This window comes from Eptatretus burgeri, chromosome 9, assembly GCF_056783735.1.
Source record: "Eptatretus burgeri isolate ZD-2024b chromosome 9, Ebu_testis_v1, whole genome shotgun sequence".
Taxonomy (NCBI): domain Eukaryota; kingdom Metazoa; phylum Chordata; class Myxini; order Myxiniformes; family Myxinidae; genus Eptatretus; species Eptatretus burgeri.
The window spans coordinates 19,154,666-19,181,638 of NC_140969.1; the positions used below are offsets into that span (position 1 = coordinate 19,154,666).

The window sequence follows — 26,973 nt, forward strand, 5'->3', positions numbered from 1 at the left end:
ACACCCCTATAAGTTAATTGGAGTCACACTGATCCGATGTGGCAAGTCTGGATGTAATTGGGCCAGAATTGTAGGAGTAGCGCGACAAATAAACATACAAACACTGGTCCGTGAATTATAGTAAGGATACAAATGTCACACATATCAATGCAGTTAAGAATTAACTTAAGACTTTTGACGTAGTAACTTATCTCAGGTAACCAGTTTGTAAAATAAACTCCAACAGGTTACAAATGGGTGAAGGGTCAGCTGTGAATATGTTCAAAAGGATCTTGTCCAGTGGGTGCGTGCAGGATGAACCTGACCAGCCAGTCGCATTGTATTACCGAAGTATGCATATTAACCTGAGTCCACAGGGCAAGTTGTGTGAGATGTTGAATTCGGGACTGCACGCTGTGTAGGACAATGCATTCTGGCAGCAGGTGAGGAGAGAATGAAGGAACAGGCTGGCTGCTGTCTTGATGCAGCCAGTGAGGAGATGCCTGCTTTGAAGTCGTCGCCAAGATGACAGCAGGGCAGCAGATTTGACGAGTAGACTGACCAGTAGGTAAGAATGACCAATATGCAGTGGGGTGAAGTTGGTTCTTTTAAGTCAGGGATTGGAGTTGCTGAACCATTTCGATTCACATACAGAAGACTCATGATTCCCTCTTTACCAGATGATTCAGTTTTTAAAATGAATTCTGCCACAAAGAAATGCAGTACACAGCCATTCCTGATCTCCTTTTACACGTTCCTCCCTCTCCTATCGAAAGCAAACTATTGGCTGATTTTATATCATCCTCAAACTGCCAGCTTTCCTTTGTTCATGAGTTGTTTATGGATTCCTGAGGTCATGACAGCAGTCTGTTGCTGTCTGATTTACTCATCTCACGAGATTGTGGTCAAAGCTCAGCCACGGCAGCCTTCGGTGTACTTCTTATTGCTTCACGAGCGCCAGCCAGTGACCACTATATTCGGTATGTCTGTGTCTGTCTGTCCAGAGCATAACTCCGTGGACTTTGATCCGATCTTGATGAAACTTGGTTATGTGTTCGATATCAATGTCTAGTTGTGCTTTCCTGGATGACGGCGTGCTTCGCCCATTGTGGGCGGAGCCACGCCCAAAAAATAGCCATTTTTAGGGGGTAGTCGGATTAAAAATCAATCTTCTCCTCGGGAATTGAGTGAATGGAATGGGTTCTTCAGTATTTGAATAGCAAAATGAATTATCTAAAACTTGTAGTTGTCCGATTTTTCATTTTCATCCCAAGGTCAAGGTCACAAGGTCAAAAACTTAGAAAATTGTGAATTTTGACGTAAAAATCATACGACCGCCCAAACTTTGAGAGCAAGGATGACAATATTTTTAATGCATAATCTTGAGGTCATTCCCCACCTAAAGTTTTGAAACCATTTTTGCTCTATCTCGAACACCTTGCCCGTGGCACCCCCTTCAAGTTTGTTTTTACACTGATTTCATCAAAGTATGGATAATCCGAGGAGTGCGAAATGCCATATAGCCTATATGACGTTATATTGTTCCTGGAATGTTCCAGCGGATGTTTTCCACCAAAGGTCATAATCTTTGACCTTTAAAGGCCACAAAGGTCAAATTTTCAAAGTTGTGGGAATCGAACCGGGTTTTCAACCTTCTTCGACGAACTAACTCCAATAAGCTATAGCACGTATCCTGTTTCCTTATTTTAATGTCCACAACATTGTTTTGTGACCTTTAAAGGTTATGCAAAGGTCAAATTTTTAAAGTTGTTGAACGAAACCGGGTTTTCGACATTTTGCAGCAAATAACCTGTAACCCGTACCATATCATGTTGATCATTTTTATAACTTGGTCAAAAATTATCACATTGTCTCATCCTTGACTTCTGAAACAATCTACATCGTCAAATACCGCTCGTGAACCATCGTCGTCTTCAGACTCGTCTTGTTTTGTTGTCATTCCAAAGCTCTTGTCAAAGTCTTACTGTAACCTTTGCCAGTCATTGTGACGTTAAAACAAGCCAACACAAATTATTTTACCCAGTAAAGTTGACTTCCCTCCACATTAGAATTAACTTTCCCCACAGCCCAATTGACTGAACTTTTATCACAGTAAATCCACCTTCACCACTTTACAATTATACTGATATCTACAGCATAATTATGTTATACTGTTCAGTAACAATTACGGTGATGTTGAAATCTCAGTGGGAATAATTCAAAATTTTCAGTGTTTCGTTTCACTCATTTTAAGTGGAGGTTCAAACCAAAGCACCAACACTGAGCTTCACAGTAAAGTGGAAGTCATTTTGGCTCGTGCCATATATAAGCAGCAAAGTTGGTTGATGAAGATGAAGTTGGCTGACTTCCAAGCAGATGGAAGATGACCGAGCAAATGATAGAGTGAATAGAGTAGAATGTTTGCGAAGTACACCACGTTGTCTTTTGATTAAACCCGTCAGCAAAGCGAGGGGTAAAAATGTCTAGTTATAATATAAAAAAAGTTGTACACAAGAGATTGCATCTTCATGTACACATATATAGTGCAACTTTTAGAACAGAGAACTTACTCGGGAGACGGATTTGATGTGGTGGGGCAGTCTCATGGCATCCACAGTCTCCCTATGTGAAGCCCTGAGACTTCTTCTTGTGGGGGTATGTCAAGGATGTTTTTTTTCCAAACCTCTATTGCTGACATTGAAACACTATGTGCAAGGATAACCAATTACATCAGCAGTGTGACAAGGGATATGTTGGCCAACACGTGTATTATCGCTTGGATGTGTTATGTGCCACTATAGGTGCAGATGTTGAGGTGTACTGAAGAACACAAGGAACTTTATGAATAATGTGACAAAATGCAAAAAAAACACATCATTGTAATAAAAATTGAAAGCTGGAACAAGACTTTGTGGACAGCCTGTATTTTGATCCTAAGCCAAATATTATTTTCAGATAATCCATGGTAAATTTACCCTTTCGAATTATTTGAATAAATCAATGTTGTTCAACTCACTCTCTTCTTTTCTTTAAGCGCCAGGTGCATACAACAACTCAATACATTCCTTATTGAACCTCCCATTTTTGAGCTCTTTCAACCAGCGCAAGAATGAAAGGGTTCCTTTATTAAATATTTTTTTTCTATCGTGGTATTTTTACCACAGGCTTCTGCTAGTGCAATGATAAAGGTATAATGATTAGCCCAAGAACGAGTCGAAGGCATCCCACAAAGTTCATGACTGATTTTGACTTTGCTGACGACATCGCACTTGTTTCTGATTGTCTAAAAGGTGCCCAAGATCTCTTTATTTCCCTAGAAACAGCTGCTAGTTAGGTAGGCCTTCACCCTTCATGAAAAGAACACTACATTTATCTCAGTCAATACACTTTGTCACTAACCATCCAATCTAGGTTTGGTATTAACATCAAACCTGTAAGTGACTTTAAAGATCTGGGTTCATACTGTGACGGTTCTGCAAAGCCCTCACTCCCCAAGGCAATGGCACACAACATATAGCAGTTCCCGAGATAGTTATGTCATTATTATTTGTTTTAGATAGTCCTTCCCTTACGTGTAATGCGGTTATGGGTCAACACGTCTTATGTGGGATTAGGCAGGTTCCCCCCCCCTATTCTTTCCTCATCTTGCTTTTGCACACACGGACCTCTACATCCTTCACGCATGCATGCACACAGTCAATTAGCATACATGCTCCATTATTTAACAGCCACTTAACCTCAACCTTCACCATATTCGAACCCCAACGCTACAACATTCATACAACGATCAAGACGCCTATATAATAATCACGGCACTATCGAAACATTACCCAAGCTCACTTACATTCGCCATTGACACCTCAACAACATAATCAACAACCATAACCACAACGCCTCAACCACCACACGACAAATCACCACTATGCTGACGTCACATTGCCTCAACAACGGTCATCGCCGACGACCGCCACTCCCTTTGGAGACCAACAGGGAACAGGGAAGTACGGCATGTCATTGTCGACGCTCGGTTCTGGATGTGCAGACATCTCACTTGGAGTACAAGTGTTTGCTGGACTCCATTTGACATTGTGTTGGTAGCCCTGATGCTCCGCTCAATTACGGCCCCCATTTGGTGTGCAGCGCATGAGAGCGCAACCGAACACCCAAGTGACACGTAAATGGTGGAGCTCAGCTGTGTGGGACAGCCTCGAGCTTAATGGGGTCATTTTCACAGCTGTACCCTCGCGTGGGTGGGGTTAGCACCGTGGTAATCGTCTGTACGCCAATCTTAGTAATGGGAAAAGTCTAGCAACCTGTTGGATCCGATGCTAAACGCCTCTCTCGCCAGGTGATTATAAAACGTGTGCATTACGCACAGACGGCACGTTCTAGGTTGGTTCTTGGTTCATGGTTCAACAGATGGAGCTTGGCGGTGTGGTGGAACGGAGTCCACGGAGCAGAGCGCTGGACGAGCGAGAGAACCAGGTGCTTGGCTGAGCCCAGTTATTAGAACAGTTGTAGTATAACTTACAGACTTCCTCACAAATCATTATTAAGTATCTTCTCACATGTTCGTCTTATTTTCTTTCCTTCTCGTCTGCTGTAGACGCCTATTCATAAAGGGAGCATCAGTGATTACCCAGGCCCACTGATCTGCATCTTTTACAGTTTCCTCTCTGTACATCACTTGCACATCATCTGCCTAACACTTGCACATCACCACCCTCTCATTTTGAACCTTCTCTAACCACGCACCTTCGACACCCTCAGTTTTCCTCCTCCTTTCCCCTCCTCAGCGACTGGGTTTGCGCTGGTCCGTAGACCTCGCCTGGAAATTAAGAAGCCGCAAACACCTCGTACTTTTCTTGTCTCTCTTTACTATCAAACTTTCCTTGGGAGTATTTATAATGGCACCTGTTGTGTTAGCATAAGTTAAGATTGTGTAAGTATTAGATCGGTATTACGCTGCACTATGTTACTTGTGTTTGTAAATAATTGCATTTCTTTTGACGCACCTCACCAATCTTTGCTTTCTCTGCTACACATATTTTCTTTTGTATTAAATACCATTGCTTATTGTCCACATACCATTCCTTGCCCTTGAAATAATAAATTGCTTATATTATAAATGTACCCAGTTTGTAGTGTCTTTTCCTCCATTGGTCCAGCATAGCCTGCACATAGTATTAGCCGGGAAGATCTACCCCACGTGATTTACTCTTGTTTGACAGCGTACACTCACTGTATCGCTCGGCAGTAATCCAAGTGTGGGCTGAAGGCAAGAAACCCCCTTGGTGCAGTCATCCAAAAGTAAGGTAACACGTGAAGTCGTGAAGTCATCCTGCTAGGATTGGCAGTATCAATCAGCATTCGTGGTTGATGAGCAACCCGCCAAGCTGCAGAGCTATCTGCGACTGGTGGCCTCAGGACTGGGTGTTGGGAGGAACTTGAATGGTTCCCCGCATGGCAAACCTCAAAGCCTGGGTCGGAACTATACATAATGGACTCAGGAAAAGACTTCCAGATCAGAAAAGGGATGGCTTGGACAGCCTGTAACAAATTAGACATTTCATCCCTCATTCTTTGGAAGCGTAAACCATGAACGTGAACCACCATCTTTGGAAGCCGAATCCATGAACCACTATAATTCCGCAGGGCACTCAAGGTCCCATTCTTCCCTCCAGGCCTTCAAAACAGCTGTTCACCACCACCTCTTATTGTCCCCCATCCAAATCCTCGATCTTTTCTACCCCTGTTAATCCATCTCAAACCCACCTCCTTCAAACTCCCTGCTTTCCTTCCTGAAAGTCCCTGTAGTGTCCATCTTGTATACCCCATGTTCCCCACCCCATCGCTCTCCCTTACACAGATCTCCTAATGTCTCTGTTCCTCACTGTTTTGTCCTTCCCACACCCCTCTTGTCTCATGCCTCCCTTGCTGTGTGTTTGGCTCTCATACGAGCCTTGACAAGTTATACAAAAAAAACAACAACAACAAAAAAACATCGAAGCATGGTAGGAAGCTGTCCTATCCTGACATTATTGTCAGAGACACAGGTATTCAGGCCAGAGATCTGCCGATGACGATGGCTGATAAGAACGCCTGGAAGGGGTTTGTGAAGTCCGTCTCGGCCATGGCCGTAAGATGATGATGATGATATTAAGGATTACTTTAAAAAAATGAAAAAAACTTGACTATTGATTGAAGAATTGACGTGGAAAATGCATAAAGTTACTTTATGCAAATCCATTTCTCGAAGTATTGGTGTCATAAATAAGTTAAAACATTATTTTCCAAAATCAGTTCTTCTTCGACTATACTCCACCTTGATATTGGCTCGATCTAATTTCTACATAGTTGTTTGGAGCAACTCAAAATTACAGCTGGCTAAAATTTTGGTATTACAAAAAAGTTATGAGAATTATATGCAGTTTTATGATTACAAGTTTCTGAAAATAGAACTATACATTTTTTATTTATTAAGGATTACTTATGTTCTGGCTGAATCAAACTGAGATGCTCAAAAAACTTGCTCAAATTTTTATTAAAAATAATGTCGTTCATAGTTACCCAACAAGAAAAGCCAATATGTACGATTTAAAACAAACAAGAACTTCTTTTGCAAACAAAACCAATATTTATACTGGACCAAAGTTATGGAATTCACTTAAAGTGAGCATAAGGCAAACTATTAGAGTTAATATCTTTAAACAAAATCTCAAAAATTTAGTAGAGAAGTATATAACAGGTTTATGTAGTAATGACTGGTAATAAATGAGTAATGAGTGATATTGTGATGCTTATGCAAAAACATTGCAATCAGATGATTCCTCCTCCTACACCAACATCCTCCATTTACGGTCCTTTCTGTTTTAGCTTCTCTCTGTTAGCTTATATTTGTCCACTTCCTTATTATTTTCATTACGGGTATCTTATTTCACAATATTTCTTTGTTTCTGTCTCTCCATATTTTTAATCACAGTCCATTGTCATAGGGACCTGATATTTTACAAGTCATGCTTTTATTCAGACTCCACGGTTCTCATAAAATGATGTACATTTCTTGTATTTTGTGTTTGAATGATTCAAGAGGGGAAATAAACTGAACTGAACACATTTGCTTCTTGAAGGTTTCCCATTTTTCTGATGCCGATTTCCCTTGTTAGCTTCTTCCAATCTATATCACCCAGCTCTCTCCTCATACCCTCAAGGTTTGCTTTCCTGAAATGTAATAGCCTTGCTTTATTATCCTGAACTCTAACTCTTAACATAATTTTTGCACACACAATGTTATGGTCACTTGATCTGAAATGCTCCCCTTCCTCCACCATATTGGGATAATTACTTAAATGGAGGTCTAACACTGCACTCCTCCTCATGTACTTATCGACCAACTGGGTTAAAAAGCAATCCTGGATTAAATCTAGGAAATTCTCATCTGCCATCCATTTCCCTGTTCATGGATCCAATCTATCCCTGGCAATGTAAAATCCCCCATCAGCAATACTCTTCCATTACCACATGCCTTTTTTGAATTCTTCATGTACTCCTTCCTCTTCCTTCACACTAAGAACCCTATTAAAGCATCCTACCAGTCAGTATCTTACTGTTTTTACAATCTCTAATCTCTACCCATCCAGAATCTTCCACATCAATTCCCTCCTTAATGTCACCCCTTTCTTTTACCCAGATTGCTACTACTCCTCCTATTTTATCTTTCCTATTACACAAATACATATTTTAGCCTTCTAATCCTGTCATGCAAATACTCTCTTCATTAAACCATGTCTTGCATACTGCAACTATATCATACTCCTCGCTATTCACTTTGGCCTCAAGCTCTTCCATCTTATTATTTAAACTAATGGCATTAGTGTAGAATATATTTAATTTCCCCTTACTTAAATTATAGTTTCCTGCCTGGCCTTACCAATCACAATTACATCATTAGTGCCTTCCTTTGTAGCTTCTCCACCCTCTTCCAACAGAAAAAGCTGAATTCCCTCCTCAATTCTTACCATCCATGGACTCAATTCTCACTGCAAATTGTGCTGCCCCCTTTCTATTCAGTTTATGGTCAGCATTCTAGAAACACTCCCTTTGTCCCTGCTGCACCATCACCACTGCCTGCACTCACTAAACCCTCACCACTGCCTGGACTCGCTACACCCTCACCACTGCCTGCACTCGCTACACCCTCATCACTGCCTGCACTCGCTACACCCTCACACTGACTGCAATCACTACACCCTCACCCCTGCCAATCTCCATTGCAAACTCACTCCACAAATGTAACCAACTTTTCTCCAAAAAATATTCATACTCTGGTACCTGCTGCAAATTATTTCAACCTTGCAATACCTGTCTTTATGTGAGCTATTTTCTTACATTTCCCACAACATTGACTACCCTCTGTTTCCAATATCCCTGACATGGCCCACATCAAGCATCTATCATGCCACTGGTAATCTCCTCTCCATATTTCCTATTACCTCGCTCCCTGTTACCCCTTTTCCCAACCATATTTCCAACTGACTTAACTGCTCGACTCAGACAAACAACTCGACCTTACCCTGTCGCTTCCAAATAAAATGAATACAATAACCCGATAATCTGCTACAAACACAAATGCAACCTGAGGTGACACCAAATACACAACACTGGACACAAAATCCCAATAAGAAATACGAAAAACAACAAAAAGAAAGCACATATGTTCTGCCATACGAAGCTCTGAAATGTGCACGCAAAGTCTTGTTAGCTTCCTTTATAATTTTTACAACCTTCCCAAATAACGTTCCAGAAAGCCTTTCTAAGTACTAGCTGAAAATCTGGGACCTGACAGGCTTTAAAATACACCTTCTGGCATTCCCACTTGTCACATTTTACTTCACTCCATATTTACAGCTGGCATCTTGCCTCATCCAATATTATGAAATTCTAAATAATAAGCAATGAATTCCATTGGCAAATCATAGGATACCAGAATAAGCCAGTGTGGGCAATATACACTGCCAGTGATACACTGCCTGACAATATGTAGCACTGACATCTTGTAAACATTACTTGGATTGTTTAAACCACTAGCTTTTCCATCTTAAAAGTGATGGTTTTATCCAAATTTAGTCATGACCCTGGGTAAATCGACTGGAACAGCTAATAACTGTGGCAAATTATTACACAATAACTCCCTGGATTTATAATGAAACAGCTGCTCTCACAGAGTTGCTGTGAAAATAAAATGCGAATGTAAAACTGTCGGATTAAACAAGGGTAACGATTTAAAAATCATTCCTGAAGACCTGAAAACACAAAGCATCCAGCATCCAGTACATGAAAAGCATGTGCAAATACCTTGTGTTTTGCACCACCATGACTTGTCTGCAGAAGATCCGGAACCAAACACCGAAACAGGGAGACAAAAATTGTTTTCACAAATAAGTGGGCCTGCAAGCACAGACTAAGGTTGTCCAGCTGAAGCCTGCACCTGGTGTTTTACTCACCCGCGCCCAGGAAGAAGGTACACCTTCACATAAGGGTCTGAATAAGTATTGTCACTGCGCAGTGCAAGGCCGCGGGCCTGCAGCACGTGCACCAAAAGGTTCTCTGCTTGCCGCTCATAGATGAACTGTAACTGGTGGCATAAACAAGAAGTACACGATCAATTATTGTAATCACATTTATAATTGTCGCTGTATTAAAATATTTTGTTTGCACAGACGGGGTTTTGCAATCGTGTGTGTGTGTGTGTGTGTGTGTGTGTGTGTGTGTGTCTCGTTGGTTTGTTGTCTCCATTTGAGGATTTCAGAAGGTGAAATGGAGTCCTCTCAGGTCTCGAAGTATCCACCTCCATTTTGGTAAGGGAGGTCACGATTCATGGACCAAGCTGTGAAGTTTTCTTGTTTTCATAGTTTTGCTCCGTAGGCTCTTTTCAGAATCATCACTAAGCCTCAAACAGTTTCAAATTGTAGTTCATTTGTAGTAATATTCAAATGGATGGTTTTAAAGATCTCTGTGAGGTTCTTGTTGATCAATGCCATTGCTCCAATAATTATCAGTTGTACAATTTCGGTGCTCTGCAGCTTCCAAGATCTTTTGACTTCATTTTTGAGATCCTGGTATTTGGTCATCTTGTTTTCTCCATTGCTTAGGCCAAAATTGCTGAGTACTGAAACCTCTATTAGCAAAGCCGTATTTTTTTTTGTACTATCTCCGGTCACAATGCTTTGTTTTCTGTCTTCGTGTTTACATACAAATTTGATTCAGTAGTCTGTTGAACGTTTCACGTACTCAGCCAATCCTACAGTTGTCATTCTGTGTACTTGGTTAATTTCCATCAGGCCGCCACCTCCTTTTCCTCTCAGCAGGTACATTATTGGGACGCATTGCTTTTTGTAGACCATTTTCTGGATAGTGATGAGTTTCCTTGTTTTGATATCCAGTTTATTGATTCACGATTGCGGCCAGTTTATTATTCCGCAGCTGTACTGGAGTACAGTACTATTTTCTATTGGAGTACTATTTTCTATTGGAGTACTATTTCCTGGATAGCGATGAGTTGGTTTTTGGCTTTCATTTTGTTCCTTGGGGAGAGATATGTTTTCAGGATAATTGTTGTTCCAGGCAGTTATTCTTTGGTAATTGTTTCGTGTATTTGTTTGTGATATATTTGGTTGGCCTCTTCTACTCTGAGATATTTGTATGATGCTTCATTTTCCAGCTCCTGCAATGTTGTATTTAGGTCGATTTTTATGTTGTCTCTTTTAGTTGGTTTCCCTACTACAAATGTGCACTTATCTGAGCCAAATTACATTTGAATGTTGGCAGAGCACTGTTTAAGTAATTTCAGTTGTTCTACCAATTTTTTTGTCATTTGGCACAAAGATTTTAAATCATCCACGTACAGTAAATGTGTCACCTTCCCTTTTTCTTTGGACATTCTCTTATTGGATGTTAGTTTGTATCCATGTTCCTGCTCATTAATGAGGTTACTTGCTCTGTGGGTCCAGAACCAGGCAAAACAGGAGGGGTGAAAGGCTGTCATCCTGGAAGATCCAGCGTCGTAGCTTCAGCCTTGGTATTTTTATCTTTCTTTCCGAGTGCTGTAATATCAATGTGGTTTTCCAGAGCATCATTGATTTCTCCATCAGTGTGATTATTTGGGGGTTGATTTCATACAACTGCATGCATTTTATCATCCATGACTGTGGAACACGATCAAAAGCTTTTTAGTCGTCTATCCAGGCTGTGGACAATTTGATTCTTCTGATTTTACAATTTTCGAGTATGTCCTTGTTTAGTAATAGATGGTCTAGTGTTCTGTAGCATTCCCTCGTGTGTGTGTGTATGTGTGTATGTGTGTGTGTGTGTGTGTGTGTGTGTGTGTGTGTGTGTGTGTGTGTGTGTGTGTGTGTGTGTGTGTGTGTGTATGTTCATCAGGCCATAACTTTTTTTTTCCCTGTTTGAGATTTTGTCATCAAATTTTCAACAAACCTTTGCTATGAGAATATGGAGAAGACTAATTAACAAATGTGTCAAAATGTCGAAGGACAAGGTCAGAGTAAGTACAAATAGCCCTCATTAGTCTGTCTGCTGCTGTGCAGCATGAGACGGCCAGATTTTGTAATCACTTCTGTGTTTCTATATTTTTCCGCTTGCATTTTGAGATGCTTTGTGGTTTACCATTTGAGCTTTTGTCATCAAACTTTGAACAAACCTTTATGATGAGAATATCATCATCAGGTATTTTCAGTCCACTGCTAGAAGAAAGAAAGCCTCAGCATGTTGATGCCATGTTGCTATGTCTCTGGCTTTGTTGTTCCAATTGAATCTTCTCCAATATTTGTCTAGTTTTTTCATCCTTCCATCTTAGGTGTGGCCTTCCCCTGTTCCTGTTGCCATCCATAGGTCTCCATGTTATTACTATTGTTGTTCACCTGTTATCTGACCTTTTGCTCATGTGTCCTGCCCATTTCTATTTCCTAAGTTTGATGATTTCCAAGACTAGAAATACCACTCCCTTCATGAGCATTTGGGAGGGTGGGGGGGGGGGATATTCTTGTTTGTGCCTATGAGCTGACCCTAGGTACTACCAACACGTATACAAAATTTGGTGGGGATCAGGTGAAAATCATGTCATCCACCACCCCCCACCTCCCACCCCATGTGAAAATTGTAAGTCATATCTTTCAGTAATTCAATGTATTTCCTTTCCACTCCTTGGTGATGTAATTCATCCAGATCCAGCATCAACAGTGTTTCTACAGTCAAATGCCATATATATATCATCGTCTACAAATACCATGCAGAAAGGTTTATTATATTCCTGACATTTATCCTTCAGTTGATTGATGGTGCGTATGTGATCAATTGTGGAATATCCACTTCTGAAGCTTGCTTGCTCTCTTAGTTGGCTGCTATCAAAAATGCATTCCGTTCGATTGGTCAGGACCCTTGTGAAAAGTTTATAGAAACATGATTTGAAAGTAGACTGATTGGACAATAGTTCTTAAGATCTCGTTTGTCTCCCTTTATGAAGAGAATAACCATGTTGGCTTCTTTCTATTGCTTGAGAACTTTCCCTTGACTTTAGCAAGCTGTATATAGTTTAGCAAGCTGTATATAGTTTAGCAAGCTGTATATAGTTTAGCAAGCTGTATATAGTTTCGCAAGCTGTACTGTGATGGTGTCTTTGCATTTTGCATTTTGGGGGCTTTGCATTTTGGGATGCTTTCTCGTTATTATTATTATTTTTACCCTGACTCTAATTTGTGTGTCAGGATAGCCGAGGCATGTGCCATGTCATCTCTGAGTTCAAAATAATCCTGTTTTGCCTAAAGGATGCATTGCACTGTCAGTTCTCCCTTGCTGTCAGTTATATCTTGCTCTTTCATGAGCCTCGCTCCTACATGAAAAATAATTAAATTTTAAAAAGCATTCATGTTAAACTCCAATTCAGTTCGAACATGAGCAATTTCTTCAAAAACTTTGCCCTTTACCCTCCACTTATGTTTTAATCTTAAACCAATTTGCCTCAACGTGAAGTCCACTGAACCATAAAGCCGACTGTGGCCCCCAAAATAGATTTGTCAAATTCAGGTATGCCAAATTAGCAGCTCAAATTGTACCACAATTCCACATGCACTTAGGATTAAAAGAATGACAAAAACTAGAAAAGTATCTTTGCTTCACAGTTAAGAAAGAAATTTACCTGAATTTCACCAGTGATGGTGTTGGCAGACTTTGTGACCTCTGCTTGCTGTGAAGAATAAATGAACAGGCGTGAAAAAGCATTACGTAACAAATCAGTCTCTTTATGTCCAGTTATTTCCCACTTTCACGTTACTTATAATATTGCTTACAAACATTGCTGAAAGGGTTCTTTTTAATTTATCCTTTTAACTCTCCCCAGTCGTTTTCTTTTAATTCTCCTATTGCATTCACATCGTAAATCTCCTGCAACAATATATTTCCATGCATTTTAAAATCGTATGATTAATATTTTCATACTGTGACTTGTCATTAATTTTATTATTGAAGTGTTTTCCTGTACAAGCATTCATAATTTTTTAAGAAGGTTATCATAGAGAATACTAGTCTCTATGAAAGTTAGTGTCAGTCTTCATCAGCAGACAAGATAAACAATGGATTTTATCAACTAAACATTAATAAGAGTTTGTTTACCACTGTGGGGAACAAGGTGCCACTGACCTTTCCATTATTAGCCCTCCTTCAAAGCGAAAAAAAAGGAAAAAAAAAAAAGGTGAAAAGGCCCTTGTCAGACTATCAACAGGTATGCACCTCATACGTCCTTGCCGTCATACAAGGTGCATCATTTCACAATCCCATGGGCACAGACTGGTGCAGACCTGTCCTTTTCACAACTCTCTCCCTCCCAACTGTACTGCAAGCTCAGGAAAGGTTTTTTTTCACAAATATCTACATTTTGCTTGGAACTGATTTTCTCTTTTATTTTTTTTGTCTCTGCAGACTGATCTTATGCTGCACCCAAATACATCATTTTCTTCTCACAAATAAATGTACCTGATTACACTGAACAACAAATTTCAAAAATTTTTTTTTACTGGAGATGTGTAAAGTGATTAAGACTAATTTGGGTACGCTGATTTCAAAAATCATAACCGTTTTGCTGTATCACGTCAGGATTTTCAGGAACAGAAATATTCCCATTGCCTAGAAGTCAGGATTTCAATGAAATTTACATATGTCTTTAACATGTCTATTTCGTACAATTGTTGTTAACTTGTGTTATATTTCTTTCTTTCAGATAAAGATGAGTAGGCGTTCCTGTACCAATCATCCTGACAACTTCTGTTATGTCTGTGGTCGGTATACCAAAAAAGATCAACAGCGAAGTATATCTACAGCAGTGAAAATGAAGGCCGCCTACTTTCACTACTTCGGGTGTAAGGTGGGGGAACAAGAACAGAGCTGGGCACCACACATCTGCTGCACAAGCTGTCACACAACCTTGACTCAGTGGTTGGTGGGCAAGCGCGTGAGCATGCCATTTGCGGTGCCCATGATATGGCGTGAGCCGCAGAATCATCATGATGATTGTTATTTCTGCTGCACAAGCATCGCCGGCTTCAACAAGAAGAATAAAGGTCACATCAAGTACGCTGACTGCGTCTCTGCTCGTAAACCTGTGCCTCATGATGACGAGAACCCCGTTCCAACACCTCCAGCTGATCAGAACATAGCTGTAAGCAGTGGTGAAGAGGATGGTGATGATGAACCTTTTGAACCAGACACTCAAGAATCACACCTTCTGAACCAGGGAGACTTAAATGATCTTGTAAGAGATCTCTCGCTGTCAAAGGCGAAGGCAGAGCTGCTTGGATCAAGGCTGCAGCAGTGGAATCTACTTGAACCTAACACCAAGATATCCTTGTTCAGAGCACGTCACAGAGACATGGCTGAGTTCTTTTGAGATGGAAGACACGATGACATTCTGCAGTGACATCAACGGTCTGTTGAAAGAACTTGGGTGTGATCACGATCCTGCAGACTGGCGCCTCTTCATCGACTCGGGAAGAACAGCTTGAAGGCTGTTTTGCTCCACAATGGCAACGAGAAACCATCAGTCCCACTGGCTCACGCGTTCGGCATGACAGAGACCTATGAGACTATGCGGCAGCTGCTTGATTCCATCAAGTACAATGACTTCAACTGGCACATCTGCGGAGACTTGAAAGTGGTGGCGCTGTTGTTAGGGCTGCAGTCAGGCTACACGAAATACATGTGCTTCCTTTGTCTCTGGGATAGCAGAGACGACAAGAATCACTGGACGAAGAAAGATTGGGAAGAGCGAAAAGAGCATGTACCTGGTCGACACAACGTGGAAGCTTGTCGCCCTTGTCGACCCAGCCAAGGTTTTCCTTCCACCACTCCACATAAAGCTCGGCTTGATGAAAAGTTTTGTACGGGCAATGGATCTGAATGGGCGTGGGGTTTTGAAGGGGCCAAACCTCAAGGAAAAGTTTGGCAACACCTTGTCGGAGGCCAAGATCAAGGCTGGTGTCTTTGTTGGACCGCAAATCCGACAGATTATGAAGGACGAAACTTTTCCGACAACTCTAAACCCCAAAGAGCTGGCAGCGTGGAGGAGCTTCAAAGCTGTGACGGACAACTTCTTGGGGAACGAGCGCGCGGACAACTATGAAGAAATAGTGCAGCAGCTGCTGGAGTCCTTCAGGAAACTTGGCTCCAGGATGTCCCTGAAAATCCATTTCCTACACCAGCACCTGAACTTCTTCCCTGACAACTTGGGAGCAGTCTCGGACGAGCACGGCGAGCGATTCCACCAAGAGATTTCACTCATGGAGACGCGTTACCAAGGGCGGCACAACCCGAACATGATGGGCGATTTCTGCTGGTTCCTGCATCGTGAAACTGACACAGAGCAGCACAAACGCAAAGCCAAATGCCTAAAGCATTTTTAATTACATTCTAGTGGAGTTTTCTGTAATTTCTATAATTTTGAAGCATTCATGATGAAATAAATGAATAAATGAATTTTTGTAAATTTCATTGAAATCCTGACTTCTAGGCAATGGGAATATTTCTGTTACTGAAAGTCCTGACGTGATACAGCAAAACGGTTATGATTTTTGAAATCAGCGTACCCAAATTAGTCTAAATCACTTTACACATCTCCAGTAAAAAATTTTTGTTGTTCAGTGTTATTTGGTGCCAATCCTGGCTGCTGCAATGGTTAGAATCCATGAGTAGGTACCTTACAGGTGCTTGCCGTCAAATAATGTGCTGGTCTGTCATTCAAGAAACTACTGATGTGCGTACTAGATCTCTAATCATGGGAAGTCATTTTTAGAAGGTATTAGATGCTGTTTATAGTTAATGTTAATGTACTCCACCAATAGATACTAAAATAATAAATGTTTATGGAAAGTATATGCACTGTATAACAACAATTGCAAGATGCTCTTAACATGGGACACTATAATAAAGGGAACAAGGTTGATTACACATATATTTTGTCCTTAACACTGTTTAAATATTGTCACGTCAGACGGTATTAGGGTATTAATAGGGGTAGAAAAGATCATGGTTTTGGATAGGAGATGATCTGATGGTGTTGCACAGTTATCTTGAAGACTTGGAGGGAAGAATGAGATCGAAGAGAATGTGGAAGTTGGTTCCACAAGTTGGAAAAAGAGAACGAATGAGTGGAGGTGAGCAGTGCTTCTGGATTTTAGGGGTTTCACCAGAAGAGGGTTGATGGTGGGGAGGGGGACAAAGCACAGAAAGAGCAATGTGCAAGATCAGAAAGGAAGCGGTAGAAGACAGAGAGGCCACAAACCTACCTGAGATGGGAAAGTTATAAGCCCATAGACTCAGCTTCATCACATGGGGGAGATTCCAATGATTTTGAAGGCCTTTATTTTTATGGCATCAAGCTGAGCAAGATTCCAATGATTTTGAAGGCCTTTATTTTTATGGCATCAAGCTGAGCAAGATTCCAATGATTTTGAAGGCCTTTATTTTTATGGCATCAAGCTGAGCAAGATGTGAGGCAGGGGAACCAGCCCAGAGGGGAGAGCAGTACTCCATCAAGCTGTGGATGAAGGTCTTGTAGGTGGATAGGAGTTTAGGTGTGCCAAGGAAGAACTTTGTACAATGCGGGATGCCTAGTCAGCGACTGGCTTAGGATGCCAACTTTTAAATGTGACTTGCTGAAGAAGTATCATGGCTAAAAGTGAGAGTTAGAGTTACTGAACGTCGTCAAGAGGTTTGTTAAGAAGGTAGATGTGGGTTTGCCAAAGTAGCTTGGTTTGCCAGACGGTCCTTTCAGAGAGAAGAGAAAGAGAAAGATATGTCAGGATTGAAAGACATATTCCAAGTGTTTGACCAGCTTGTGATTTTTTTTTTCAAGGTCTGAAGAGAGGGAAGAGGTTGTTTGCTGCTTGTCTATCTGAAGGACGAGGGATGTCACAGCAGAGGGTGGAGTTGTCAGGAAATAGATAAAGGGGATTTTCCAGAGAATCAAAGAGATCATTTATTAAGATCAGGAATAGGATTGGGCCCAGAACACTGCCTTGTGGTTACTGCAGCCTTGATAGGGAGAGCAGATGAAAGGATTCCATTTAGAGCCACATGTTGGCTACAAGAGGAGAGGAAGTCAGGAAGCCATGTGTAGAGTTAGAATTAGTATGCAGAGAGCTTTGAAAACAAGGCAGGACACCAGACTGCATCGGAAGCCAGGGATATGTCCAGAGAGATGGCCCTGATCTCATGACTGACATTGAAGGCCTCCATCCAATGTTGGGAGAGTAGAAGCAGCATATCCAAGGTGGAGTGACCTGGTCTGAATCCGAATTGGTGATCTGAGATGGGGTTGTTAGAGAAAAGGAAGCATTTCTTTTCAACTGTGATGATGGATTTCATGACCATGCTGATGATTGGAAGTAAGCGGATAGGTCTATAGTTAAGGGGACACACACTTGGTGTGGGCTTTGTGGAATGAACTGAGATTGCCTTCGGTTGGTTTGTTTTCCAAGAAAGGAAGGCAGCACCTTAGTTGATGGCGGTTCCCGTCATTGGCTGTTCATTGTCTGTGGGCAGCACCTTCATTCGGGCTGTCTCGCCCTGTGGAGTGGGCCCTCAAAAAGTATTCTGCTCCTCTTCAGGGCTCTACAGCTGACTATGCTGCTATGGCTTGCGGCCCACGAGCCATACAGTTCATGTAATGTCCCTTTAAAGTTTGCGAAGTGCTTTCTCGCTTGTGCCCATAAGTCCTCCACAGTTACAGGAGGTTTTACACAACAATCTTATGCTGATCTGACTTAAGGTTTACACTCACCGCCTCCTCTTGCACATTTAACCATACGACTGATCTCTACAGATATCTCATATAAGCGTAAATCTAACTGACTTAACTGTGACCGCCACATACTATGTGACCAGTGTTGAGCATACTATGTGACCGATCACATTGTCCATAGTTTGCTCAACACATTTTGGCTGAGGACCCCCCTCCCAGCCCCTTCCATGTAACAATATGCATGATGTTGCATCCTTGACATGCATGGCTTTTTTATGTGTGCATAGTCAAGGCCTGTGGAAGAGCGAGCGCACAGAACGGATCAGGACACAACATCCCAAAAGGAACGGCAGGAGAAGGAGGAAATGCCAACAGCAGAGCAGAGGGAGAAAACAGGCAGAGATGGACAAACAAGGGATGCGGGTAATGATGAGGGTTAGGGGAGAATGCAATGGGTGGACAAGATGGACACAGAAGCAAAATTTTGGGAGGGGTGGGTGGTTTAACAGGTGTAGAGAAGATCATGGTTTTGGATGGGTGATGATTTCAGATGTTTGTAAATAAACACCAAGAATGATTCTTGGACCCAGTAGTTAAATAATTGTCCACTCGGTTTGCACCATAATATCGTAATTGTATTCACATGACATTTAAAATACAGCTGGAAGCCATTTGGCCTTTCTTGCCTGTACCGCGTCCACATCCCAACATCCCGCACCTAATGCAGTTCCGGCCAATTGAGAGAGGAACCCGAGGAAGAGCTGAAGTTGTGCAATTCTAGCCACTGATCTATGCTTTCTGCAACACCTCAGGAGCAGTGTAAATCACTCCCTTTGGCTTGTATTTTTTGAAAGTCAGAATGAAGGTTATATATTATAAGGTTTGCTTCGATGAAGTACTAGAAAATGTGAAAAAGAGTAAATCGGACTTTTTTCCCCCGAGACGAAGTAGTAAGTGCTGCCTTTACACACAAACTTAAGACCAAATAAGTTTAACTTGAATCATCAAAGAAGCCAAGAGAGTCCATTAATGCTTCTGGATTTAAGGGATGATAAAGAAAGCATTAGTTACGCACAAACTAAGTTTCCATTAAGCCGTACACTCACAACACATTTCCTCAATGCTTCACCAATGAAGTTGAGTAATTTGAAGTGGCCTGACCCATTGTTGATATGGACCCACCTTGCTGTGGCGCTTCCGACTGCTCACTGTCGTGGATGCTGCAGGAGAGCTAGGCCTTGTTGGACTATCTACACAACCCTGCCCAGCCACCTCCCCTTCGGTGTTAGTAGCTCCACTGCCTTGTGCCACCTTGCGAAGCTCATAAGCAAGTTGCTTGGGGTCGACACCAGGAGATTTCTGCTTGTGTACTGCAGCATGGACATAGTGAGTACTTTTTAATTTTCATTCATTGCTACTTTGATGCCTTTATTACATGATATAAGCCGCAGAGATATCTGAATCCCTCAGGCTTACAGAAATGAGAAAATTTATGGATTAATGAATAATCAATCTCATCCGGTGACAAAAATGACATAACCAAAGTATGCGTTTGAAAACTCATGAAAAACAGCAGTTACCATTTTATGACGTGATATGTAAATAAATAGATTAAAATATTTCTTTCAAAGCAGAAATTTGAAATGTTTTTTGTGTTCATCCTTTTTGTAAAACGTTGAATCGCTATATGATAGTATGATCCAAAAAGTATTCTTTTGTATCATGTGTCTTACCTTACTATATGTGCACTTTTAATCTATATTCCTGAGTGAATGCCTCACCTTGTAATTTTCACACACAAGCAGCAGGTGCTTAAAATGAGGGGAACTTGTTTTGTACTTTCGTGCTAACATTTACATATTGAAACATAAAATCAACCACTGATTTTGACAAATTTCCCTGACAATATCTGCTGCTCTTCCTCCGCTCCAATTGGTTCTTCTGACCACGTCCTTGTCAAAGTGGACATCTCTCTGGCTGTTATAAGAGAATCACCTCACTGCCGTCGAGTCTGGCATTTCACTCAAGCCGACTGGCAGGGTCTCCAAGCAGCAATCAAACTTGGAGACTGGTCTCCTATCGCTACTTTCTACAACATCAACCATCCTGGGAATTCTTTCAAAGAAACTTGCTCTCCCTCATGCACAGATTTATCCCCTCTCGTATTCAGTTGTCCTACCCTTCCTCACGCCCTTGGTTCACTGAAGCTTGTGGTGAGGCAGTTGTCCTGAAACAACTTGCCTTTGCCTCAGGGAAAGCAAACCGAACTGAGGGCAATCTCAGTTCCTTCCATAAAGCTCGGAACAAGTGTGTATCTACCCTCAGGAGAGCCAGAAAACAACATCTTTCTAATCTCAAGTCTGAACTCTCAAACCTCTCTCCCTCCTCAAAATCCTGGTGGCATCTAATCAAATCTGTTTCTGGTGTATGTTCCCCTCCATCCCTCCCTTAACTCAAATGGCCGCACTGCTGATACCGCATGTGAAAAGGCTGAATGCCTAAACTCGGTGTTTACAGCTAAATCTTGTGTCCAAAACCCATCACTTTCTCTACCCACTTTACCCAGTCACACCCAACTGTCCCTGAACTCTGTGTCCTTTTCTCCTGACAAGGTGGAGAGCTTGCTGTCAAACCTCGACTCAGATTCTGCAACCGGTCCAGACGGCATCAGCCTGCTTATCCTAAAAACCTGCTCTTCTGCACTTGCTCTACCCTCTCTCTGTTCTATTCACCCTCTCATTTACTCAAGGTCATCTGCCCTCTGCTTGGAAATCAGCAAACATCACTGCCCTGCAAAAAAAGGTGCAAAAACAGATCCCTGCAACTACAGACCAATCAGCCTTCCTCCCAATCATCAGCAAGGTTATAGAATCCATCATCGCTTCAGACATTAAATCCTTCCTCTTCTCCAATGGCTTGATTTACAATCATCAATTTGGTTTCAGACCAGGTCACTCTACCCTTACCCTAGATATGCTGCTTCTGCTCTCCCAACAATGGATGGAGGTCCTCAATGCCAAGACAGGAAATCCAAGCCGTATCCCTGGACATATCACGTACTTTTGACACAGTCTGGCACCCTGCCCTGCTCACCAAACTCTCTTCCTATGGTATTCAAGGCCATCTCCACTCATGGCTTGCAGACTTCCTCTCCTGTCACAGTTAACGTGTGGCCCTAAATGGAGTTCTTTCATCCCCTCTTCCTGTGCAGGCTGGAGTTCCTCAATGTAGCGTTCTGGGCCCTGTTCTTTCTGGTTTTCATCAATGATCTCTCCGACTCTCAGGAAAATCCTCTATATCTCTTTGCTGATGACTCCACCCTCTGCCGCTTTGAGGTTATCCATCAAACCGGCAAGCAGCAGCTTCTTCCCTCACTGTAGATCTGGATAAAATCACAAACTGGTCCAACACGTGGAACATGTCTTTCAATCCGGACAAATCTCACACTCTCACTGTGTCTCTCCGAAAGGACCGTTTAGAACCCTTCCCATCCACTTTCTCAACAATCTTCTGGAAGAAATCCTTTCTTTCAAGCTTCTGGGTCTCACTGTCTGCCATGACCTTTCCTGGGAAAGCCACATTTCAAACCTCGCGTCCAAAGTCAGTCGCCGACTGAGAATCCTCCGTCGTGCAAAGTCCTTCCTTGGCCCTCCTGAGCTCCTAACCACTTACAAAGCTTTTGGCCGTAGCCTGATGGAGTACTGCTCTCCCCTCTGGGCTGGTGCTCCTGCCTCCCACCTTTCTCGGCTTCACGCTGTGGAAACCAGGGCATTTCAGATCATTGGGATCTCCCGCAATGAGGCTGAGTCTTTGGGCTTCTCACTCAATCACCGCAGGTTGGTCGGTGATCTTTCTGTCTTCTTCCGTCTCCCCTCCAGCCTCGCCCCCCCTTGCTCTCACTGTGATTTGTTCCCACCACATTTCCACAGGGCGCTCAAGGTCCGCCAACAACCCCCTTCTGGTAAAACTACCAAAATCACGAATCACTGCTCACCTTCACTCTTTCATTCCTCTTTTTTCCCACCTTTGGAATAAACTCCCCCACTCTATTCAATCCCATTCTTCCCTCCAGGTCTTCAAAACAGCTGTTCACCACCACATATTATCACCCCCCATCCAAATCCTCGATCCTTTCTACCCCTGATAATCCACCCAAGCCTACCTCCTTCAAATTCCCTGATTTCCTTCCTGAAAGTCCCTGCAATGTCCATCTTCTATTCCCCATGTTCCCCGTCCCATCCATCTCCCTTCCACATATCTAATGTCTCTGTTCCCCACTGTTTTGTCCTTCCCACTCCTGCCCCTCTTGTCTCATGCCCCCCCCCCTTGCTGTGCATTGTGTGTGAGCTCTCACACAAGCCTCGACAAGGTATACAAAAAAAAAAAAAAAAAACCAGAGTGACAAAAGTCACAACACCTATTACAACACTATCTGGTCTACCAATCTGAATATTGTTACGGATATGGTCTAAAAGATAAGCCTGGTGTTGGCTTAGTGGTTAGGGTGGCGGCTTGGGATCCCAGGGTCCTGAGTTCAAGCCCCGTTGGCTGATGAATTAACACCAGGGGGTTGACTCAGCCTGTCATCCTTCCGAGGTCGGCGAAATGAGTGCCAGTGTACTGGTCCCGGTGTATGCCCCGGTTAGAATAGGGTACCATATCCCTGTGTGTCGCAAGAGGCGACCAGGGTTGGCGTCAGGAAGGGCATCCGGCTATAAAACATTGCCTCAAGAAAAAGCCAAACCCCTGCACAGCAGGGAAAAATGGCTGTAAAAATGGTCATTTTATATTTATATGGTCTAAAAGATAATTTGGAATAGATTAGAATGGTTATTTCTCATTACATGCAGTTATGTGTATTGTAGTTCCTTAATTATCAGGACATGCCGAAAATGGGGCATCATCACCACACCCCCTCGTGTTTGTGTCTAAGCTCCACATTCCGCTTCTCATATATTCACCGAACAGCCCCCATCATAAATCTGTCTATACTTGTTTTAAATCGCTTTACGCTGATTACATCCGCTCGGTAATCTTGATGGGATTTCAGTCATGGTTGTTGCATCATTAGACGATGATTCACTATTCAAATGACTCAGCGTAGCGGGGATCTTGTGGTTTCTCACCCCAACCCTCACCCACTGCCCTCTGAAGTGGGTCAGTCTCTGAAGACTCCCGAATGCAAGAATTTTATTTGTTCTACATTTCTTAATTTCTGTATGATGTATGTATCACAACATATATTACTGGTCATATACTGTGAATACTGTTGGACCCCGCTATTGGCGGATTCGCTATTCGTGGACGTATATTCGCAGTTTATAAAATGCGACCATCTTCATCATTCGTGGTCCTGTGCTTCATGTATTGGCGGTTTTTTTTTTCCACAGTTTTTTGCAGGTGTATTCTCAGTTATTTTTGCGGGCGTATTCGCGGGTTTTTTTTTACAGGCGTATTCGCGGGTTTTTTGCGGGCGTATTCGCTGGTCTTTTGACAGGCATATTCGCGGGTTTTTTGCAGGCGTATTCGTGGGGTTTTTTTACAGGTGTATTCGTGAGTTTTTTTTTACAGGCGTATTCACGGGTTTTTTTGCAGGCGTATTCATGGGTTTTTTGCAGGCGTATTCGCGGGTTTTTTTGTAGGCGTATCCGTGGGTTTTTTTGCAGGCGTATTCGTGGGGTTTTTTTGACAGGCGTATTCGCGGGTTTTTTGTGGGCGTATTCGTGGGTTATTTTGTGGGCATATTCGTGGGTTTTTTGCGGGCGAATTCGCGGTTTTTTTGCAGGCGTATTGGCGGGTTTTTTTGCAGGCGTATTCGCGGGTTTTTTGCAGACGTATTCACGGGTTTTTTTTACAGGTGTATTCGCGGTTTTTTTTTTACAGGCGTATTCGCGCGTTTTTTTAACAGGCGTATTAGCGGGTTTTTTTTACAGGCGTATTCGCCGGTTTTATGCAGGCGTATTCGTGTTTTTCTTACAGGCGTATTCGCGGATTTTTTGCAGGCGTATTCGCGGTTTTTTTTACAGGCGTATTAGCGGGTTTTTTACAGGCGTATTCGCGGGTTTTATGCAGGCGTATTCACGGGTTTTTTTTACAGGCGTATTCGTGGGTTTTTCTGCAGGTGTGTTCGCGTTTTTTTTTGCAGGCGTATTCGCGGGGTTTTTTTGACAGGCGTATCCGCGGGTTTTTTTGCAGGTGTATTCGTGGGTTTTTTGTGGGCATATTCGTGGGTTTTTTTGTGGGCGAATTCGCGGGTTTTTTGCAGGCGTATTCGTTGTTTTTTTACAGGCGTATTCGCGGGTTTTTTTGCAGGCGTATTCGCGTTTTTTTTTTACAGGCGTAGTCGCGGGTTTTTTTGAAAGGCGTATTCGCGGGTTTTTTTGCGGGTGTATTCGTGGGTTTTTTTGCTGGCGTATTCGTGTTTTTTTTGCAGGCGTATTCGCGGGTTTTTTTACAGGAGTATTCACGGGTTTTTTTGCAGGCGTATTCGCGTTTTTTTTTACAGGCGTAGTCGCGGGTTTTTTTGAAAGGTGTATTCGCGGGTTTTTTTGCGGGTGTATTCGTGGGTTTTTTTGCTGGCGTATTCGTGTTTTTTTTTGCAGGCGTATTCGCGGGTTTTTTTACAGGAGTATTCACGGGGTTTTTTGCAGGCGTATTCACGGGTTTTTTGCAGGCGTATTCGTGGGTTTTTTTTACAGGATTATTCGTGGGTTTTTTTTGCAGGCGTATTCGCGGGGTTTTTTGCAGGCGTATTCGCGGGGTTTTTTTGCAGGCGTATTCGCGGGGTTTTTTGACAGGCGTATTCGCGGGGTTTTTTGCAGGCGTATTCGCGGGGTTTTTTGACAGGCGTATTCGCGGATTTTTTTGCGGGTGTATTCGTGGGTTTTTTGTGGGCATTTTCGTGGGTTTTTTGCGGGCGAATTCGCGGTTTTTTTGCGGGCGTATTGGCGGGTTTTTTGCATGCGTATTCGGGGGTATTTTTTTTTTTTTACAGGCGTATTCGGGGGTATTTTATTTTTTTACAGGCGTATTCGCGGGTTTTTTTTACAGGCGTATTTGCGGGTTTTTTACAGGCGTATTCGCGGGTTTTTCTGCAGGCGTATTCGCGGGTTTTTTGTGGGAGTATTCGTGGGTTTTTTTGCGGGCGAATTCGCGCGTTTTTTTACAGGCGTATTCATGGGTTTTTTTGCAGGTGTATTCGTGGGTTTTTTGTGGGCGAATTCGAGCGTTTTTTTTACAGGCGTATTAGCGGGTTTTTTTTACAGGCGTATTTGTGGGTTTTATGCAGGCATATTCACGGGTTTTTTTTTACAGGCGTATTCGCGAGTTTTTTTTGCAGGCGTATTTGCGGGGTTTTTTTTGACAGGCGTATTCGCGGGTTTTTTTTGACAGGCGTATTCGCGGGTTTTTTGCGGGTGTATTCGTGGGTTTTTTGTGGGCATATTCGTGGGTTTTTTTGCAGGCGAATTTGCGGTTGTTTTTGCAGGAGTATTGGCAGGTTTTTTTTGCAGGCGAATTCGCGGGTATTTTTTTACGGGCGTATTGTCAGGTGTTTTTTACAGGCGTATTCGCGCGTTTTTTTACAGGCGTATTAGCGGGTTTTTTATACAGGCGTATTCGCGGGGTTTTTTTTACAGGCATATTCGCGGGTTTTTTTTACAGGCATATTCGCGGATTTTTTAAAGGCGTATTTGCGGGTTTTTTTGCAGGTGTATTCGTGGGTTTTTTGCGGTCATATTCGTGGGTTTTTTTGCGGGCGAATTCGCGGGTTTTTTTGCAGGCGTATTCGCGGGTTTTTTTACATGCGTATTCGAGGTTTTTTTGCAGGCGTATTCGCGGGTATTTTTTTACAGGCGTATTTGTGGGTTTTTTTGCGGGCGTATTCGCGGGTTTTTTTTACAGGCGTATTAGCGGGTTTTTTGCAGGCGTATTCGCGGGAATTATTTTTTTACAGGCGTATTCGCGGGTTTTTTTACAGGCATATTCGTGGGTTTTTTACAGGCGTATTCGTGGGTTTTTCTGCAGGTGTATTCGTGTTTTTTTTTTGCAGGTGTATTCGTGGGTTTTTTTGCGGGCGAATTCGCGGGTTTTTTTGCAGGCGTATTGGCGGGTTTTTTTTACAGGCGTATTCGCAGGTTTTTTTGCAGGCGTATTCGCGGGTTTTTTTTACAGGCGTATTCGCAAGTTTTTTTGCAGGCGTATTCGCAGGTTTTTTTTACAGGCGTATTCGCGGGTTTTTTGTAAGCGTATTCGTGTTTTTTTTTTTGCAGGCGTATTCATGGGTTTTTTTGCGGGCGTATTCGTGTTTTTTTTTGCGGGCGTATTCGTGGTTTTTTTTTTTCAGGCGTATTCGCGGGTTTTTTTTTTTTTACAGGCGTATTCACGCATTTTTTGGCAGGTGCATTCGCGGGTATTTTTGTGGGCGTATTCGTGGTTTTTTTGTGGGCGTATTCGTGGGATTTTTGTGGGCGTATTCACGGGATTTTTTTTACAGGCGTATTCGCAGGTTTTTTGCAGGTGTATTCGCGGGTTTTTTTGCAGGCATGTTCGTGGGTTTTTTGCAGGTGTATTCGTGTTTTTTTGTGAGCGTATTCGCGGTTTTCCTTGGGCGTAACCACATTTTGTCGCAGTTTTTCACAGGATTTTTGATTTTGTCTCATGAATCACAAACCACCCGGAACCTATCTCTT

The 26,973-nt window shown here is 42.5% G+C and overlaps 1 protein-coding gene across 1 annotated transcript in view; it reads right to left on the minus strand.

Moving 5' to 3' along the window:
• The window catches only part of PCLO (piccolo presynaptic cytomatrix protein), a 321,244-nt gene that overhangs the window by 86,191 nt on the left and 208,080 nt on the right, over positions 1–26,973 (minus strand). The window contains exons 14-17 of the mRNA XM_085893761.1: positions 19,466–19,653; positions 13,190–13,237; positions 9,483–9,613; positions 9,334–9,360 (exon numbers count right to left, since the gene is read on the minus strand). Of these exons, the coding sequence (XP_085749887.1) occupies positions 9,334–9,360; positions 9,483–9,613; positions 13,190–13,237; positions 19,466–19,653 (394 nt within the window). The remainder of the gene's footprint in view (positions 1–9,333; positions 9,361–9,482; positions 9,614–13,189; positions 13,238–19,465; positions 19,654–26,973) is intronic.